Source organism: Morus notabilis, unplaced genomic scaffold (assembly GCF_000414095.1).
Source record: "Morus notabilis unplaced genomic scaffold, ASM41409v2 Scaffold61, whole genome shotgun sequence".
NCBI lineage: Eukaryota > Viridiplantae > Streptophyta > Magnoliopsida > Rosales > Moraceae > Morus > Morus notabilis.
Genome location: NW_010362732.1, coordinates 2,079 through 7,797, shown reverse-complemented (window position 1 = coordinate 7,797; position 5,719 = coordinate 2,079). Strand labels below are relative to the sequence as shown.

The following is a 5,719-nucleotide window of genomic DNA, read 5'->3' as shown; positions in this document are numbered from 1 at the left end:
TAGCGACAACGAGTTTCCGTCTTTATGGAGGAAGTCCTGTTCTTTCACAGAAGCCAACTGGTGTCAACTTATATATTAAGTACTTTTTATTTTTTCCCTTCCCGACGTCTGGATTTTTTTTTTCTTTTTTTTAAGCAAGTAAAAAATTTATGTTACTAACCCTATATTTAATTTATCGGGCTCTTAGCTAATTTAATTTATATCCTAAAACTTTTGAAGAAGGCAATTTCAACTTTCTCGATATACATATTACTTAATCAAAGCAGGAAAAAATTAATTATTCAATTGGACAGTTAAATTAGATTATCTTGGAAATATAAGTACTAGCTCAAATATGAATTCTGTATTTTGATGTTACTGTGTTAGTATCTAAGACAATGGCAATATTTCATAGGCATATTGTGTATCTAGTAATTGGTTTTTCCACATAAAATCAGCATTTGTTTAATGTAAAAAGTAACCATTGGAAAAAAAAAAAAAATTGTACCGTAATTTCTTCGATGAATTATAAAATAAGAAAGTAACAAAAAAAAATTATACAGGCTTAAGCTAAGTATTATAAACTATTAGTACCACTGGACGTATTACAAATCACAATAATCATTGAACTCCATGAAACATGTGTTATGTATGATGGTTTTATTACTGAACATGAATTATTATAATTAGCTGGAATGATTAGGCGATAATCTGTTTGATCAGTTGATCAGCATCCAAATATCCAATACATCACTTTAAATTAGCTGCTGCGAGCTTTCCGATAGGTGATCTAGCTTCACGAGCCTTTCTCTCCCGAGAAAGTATTCCCGCAACCCTGTCGAAATCAACACAAAAGGAATTCATATTCATGTTATATTTTGCTTATAGCCGGTTTAGTTTATAGATTTGAATGGAAATTCAAATCTCTTACGAAAGCAAAGAATTAAAAATATGTATATATTTGGAATGTGGTTCAAACTCACAAAATAAACGGGTTTTTCAATAAATCAGTACCGGTGCAATATTAAATAATTAAAATATAGGTCATTTTCGTTTCACTCATTCGAATTAAGAATTTAGAGTTAAAAAGTATATTCATATGAGAAAAAATATTATAACAAAAAAATTAAATTTAAATTTTTATAAGAAAAAACACTGTAATAAAAACTTGATTTGTGATTTGAATTAACGAAACAAACAGTGACATAGCTAGGTAGTACGGCAGTGGTAGTATAATTACTTACCTTATGAGAGCTTCTTCATTTGTAACATGATGATGAGAAGGCTCACAAACACCGGTCTCCAAATTCACCCTCGAAACCGGTTTCTTCAACAGCGCCTCTCCAACTTTCACAAGTTCATTCAGGTTTTCCTTGGTCGCAATATCCACAGAAGATACCTTTTCACTCAGTGTATCATCCTGCAATTAATTAACTAATTTCATCAATATTTGCTCGATCATTAGAGTTGACCAGCAACAATATGTAATATATATATATATATATATATGTATGTATATAATTATTACCTGAATACGAAGGTAATTTTTCTCTGAGTGCAAAGCCTGAAATACGGTAGAAAGGAAGAAATCAACCAAGTCACTGCTTGCTTGAGTGAATATATCCACCAAAGGCGAGGAATTGTGGCTGTTCAACCATCCCAAAACACCCCACTTTGCTGCTTCTTTTGCATCGTACTTCTCATCAGCTTTTGGTGAACCTGTTCCTAACGATATAACCAGAAAACGACCGTAATCCGTCGGCTTAATTGGGAAGAAATCATTATTCCCTTGGTGGATTTCCTTTGACACTTCATTTATAGCCACCAAAGCCTAAAAGTAGTCAATTAATTAGTGGCAATATAGTTAACTAGTTTTGTGTGTAAGCATACACATGGATCAGAGGCCTATTAGACCAAATTTATCACTTAATTACCGGATTGTTAGCGGCGACACCACCATCAATGAGATGGAACTCTCTCACTTGGCCGCTTGAGTCTGAGGTTTCGAAACGATGGGCCGGAAGATAGGTTGGGGCTGCTGAAGTTCCCGTGCATATATCTGAGAGTAACGCATCAAGACTGGGGTTCTTTTTCACCTATATTTAAATTATGCATGACATCATTGAAAACAAAAATTGAAAATTCATTAGCAGCTCATAATCCAACTTCTCAGGGGGTGCACTAGCTAGATCATGCACATTTAAACAAAGTGTACTACAATATTACCAGCTAATTAATAATTCTGTATTTAATATCAAATCCCATTATTACTCATGTGCGACTTGGTTATAGTTTGATCCTTGAAAGAGGCGTACCTCATAACTTGAGAAGATAGTTGGCTGGAGGCGCTTGATATCAAAGGTTGGGATTACAACGTTGGTCAGTGTCTGGTGCAACCGCAAGTCTCCTAATTTTTCTCTGAGTAAATTGTGCAAATACTTGCCATCATATTTTGGTCCCATCATAGCTTTAAGCGTCTCTGCTGCCCCAGCAAGTGGAAAGCTGTACTTGTTCAAACAAAATATCTAGGTTCATCACTGAAAATTGTTACATACATATATATATATAGTCAAAATGTCAAATATATATTTAATTGATACCTTTCTTGAGGGAAGATTTTTGGGCAGTGTTGAAGGTAGAAATCCTTGATATCCTTGGCAGCAAAGCGCGGACGGGTGTCTTCGTTTGGAGCAGTAAGCATGGCAGTGACAAGCCCACCTGTACTCGTTCCCGCGATGACATCAAAATAGTCCGCAAGTCTTGCATCCTCGCCGTCTAGTTTCTGCAATATGTGTTTTAACATATTGTACAAAATTTGGTCATTAAGAATGAGATGTTGTACTACTTATCCAGTACTTGATCTCTTAATCAGAGTAAACATTTTGATTGATCACTAAGGCATATATGCAGGGCATGCAGTAAAAATCGTATGATTGAACTAGATCATGTTATGAAGGCCCTTAACTAACAACTATAAGTGGCGTAATGTCGTTTTTTTGTACCTGAAGCTCAGCCTCTAAGCAGCTAAGGATAATTCCGGGAATAATGCCTCTTATGCCACCACCATCAATACTAAGAACAGTGATGACATTTCCGTAAGTTGGAGATTGTAAGAATGATCTTGCTCTCTCCATGAGAAATATAGTTCACAATGTTCTTATACTCGAAAAAAGGATCGATATGGAAAGGAATTATAGAAGTTACTATAGATTTCAAGATTGTGTATAGAGGGTGAAAAAAATTTAGGAGGAAGCCTGGTTAATTATGAATTACTGATCATGAAACCTCAAGATCGCTCCTTATATACAAACTTTCAATTTCTGGTCTACCTTTTGACTTGTATGTATGTACAAGAAATGGATTTAATTTGGACCAAGTAATACAAGTATGTCCAAATAATTTTCTTTCTGACCCAATATTACTTACATGGTTGAAATTTGACCACGTCCACACCAAATGAAATATTGACTGCTCTAAATTTCCAAGTATCTGGCAAAGAAAGGAGATGTTTCATATTGGTTATCAATTTCTCTAAATTATTTCTAATCTTAGTTGGTATGTATGATCAATAATGAGTAACCTATCACACACACACACACACACACACACACACACACACACATATATATATATATCTTTGTCCTCCAGTTTTTTTTTTTTAGTAATTTTTTACTGGAATCGTTAGAGAATATGTATCGTGATCAAGACTGAATTTGACACGACATTTCCTGGCATTTTTTAATGATCCGAACTTGTTATGTTAAACATAAAGTCCAACACGTGCATAGATTATTTTATATGCGTCTTACATCAATCACTGTGGTAATATTCATAGATTTTATCGTGGAAGAAAAGGTATATGAGAGAGAGAATGAGAAATTATATTGCATACGTGGTGAAATAGTGATGGGCAACAGATGGTCGTAATTTACAGCCAGCTAAGTTTTATAATCTTGATCCCTTGACAGAAGTCCTAATTTTGTCATTATATATATATATACATATATATATATATATATAATATATAATTTCCTCGAAGGATAACATTTCTCAATCCCGAATGCATCTGAATTTTTCCAAGTAATAAAAAATTATTCATTTGAAGAGTTTGGTACGAATTCCAGGAAAGTCGCCTGTAATATTTTCTTAAGCAACATAAATAAATACGCTTTTTTCAGATCGCAAGAAAATAAATACGCTTTCTTCACGAAAACTATTCCACCATGTAATCATGTAAGTGTACCATAATATTTATTTTATAGAGCAATGACTTCATAAATACATATAGTTAACAAGAAGTTATCTATTGCAAATTAACATTTCATAATAATTATGACATAAAAAGACCCCATTCATTTCACCGATTCGAGTTTAAAATTTGAGTTTTGCTACAGTAAAAAACTCTAAAAAATAATCACATCTAACTTTTTTACTATAACAATAAACTCTCATAAAAAATCACATTTCAACTTAAATTAAAAACTCGAATCAGTAAATTAAACGGGCTAATATCATGTTATTATTTTCATAATTGGGATTTCATCAAACAACCAAGGACAAGACAGAGTCCAAAGAAGAACAAGACCACTTGACTGGGTGCTAAAAACAAAAAGCAAAAAAAGAAGCCACGACGAGGAGTTTCCATCCAATCAACCACTGAACACAAGTCAATAGCAAGAGCCGCCTTTCATGAACCGGTCCGTTCAACAGATCGTGAGGAACCCAACAGAAACTATATATATATATTGAAAAACATAAACAGTAAGTGTTTTTTCTCATAAAAAATACACATAAATTAAAAATAATTTTAAATTATAATTCTGAACTCATAAACCAAACGTCCACGTAATAATACATCTTCAACAACATATATAATCAACAACATATATAATCGAATTTCTAAAAAGGAAGTGATCGTCTATTTATGGTATTAATAACAGGCAAACAATCTCCTTCACAAATCAATTTGTTCTAACATGAATTGCAAAGGCTTCTCCCGTTGAAGCTGCGACAAACAAACCACTCTCTTAAACCATACGTCAGATATGAAACCTCTAATCGTCTCTTGTGTTATTTTTTATGACTTATTGTCTGTTATTGTTTGCGCATACAAACATATCCCGAGTATCATCGCACTTCGTTGGCATATTGTTGACGACGACCTTGTGCATGCCATCGGAGTCGTGCGTCACAATAGCATCTTATGGCCTTGCACGACCTCACAACTAGATTCAGAATCTGACTCCATGTGACTCTTAAAATATTGATGGAATTAACGATAAAAAATTTTGCTATCTGTTGTAAAACTTATAGATTTAACTAGTTACTAACCCGCGCAGGCGCGTAGTATTTTTGTATTATACAAAAATAAAAGTAGTTTATATGTATGATTGTGTATAAATAAATACATATAATATGTTAAACAAAACTTTATTTACACTGTACTCCAACTTGTTTTGTTGTTGAAGCTGAAACATTCTAAATAAATTCATATATGTAAGCATATTACTAAGAAATCAATAAAGTGCAAGTATACATATCAAAGCCATTAGAACATAATAAAATACTAAAACCATAAATCAACAGCAATGCTAAAGCAAAGAGACAATAGTTATTAATAACATTAGAAAAAAGCAAGTAAAAGCTATTAATAATATCTGAAACGCTATCATATTGCTCTAACTGTAAGATATGGACCAACCAGAAAGGAAAGAAGCAGTCAAAGGTTGAAGGATAAGCA

The 5,719-nt window shown here is 33.1% G+C and overlaps 1 protein-coding gene across 1 annotated transcript; it reads right to left on the bottom strand.

The window, feature by feature from the left end:
- Positions 1-499: 499 nt before the first annotated feature.
- Positions 500-3,229, bottom strand: LOC21396363 (patatin-like protein 2). The gene is made up of 7 exons (XM_010102699.2): positions 2,982-3,229; positions 2,580-2,761; positions 2,295-2,481; positions 1,914-2,075; positions 1,508-1,810; positions 1,224-1,399; positions 500-814 (listed from the first exon to the last, which is right to left on the bottom strand). Exons 1-7 carry the CDS (start codon positions 3,111-3,113, stop codon positions 730-732), a joined length of 1,227 nt encoding a protein of 408 aa, XP_010101001.1. The 5' UTR covers positions 3,114-3,229; the 3' UTR covers positions 500-729.
- Positions 3,230-5,719: the final 2,490 nt, after the last annotated feature.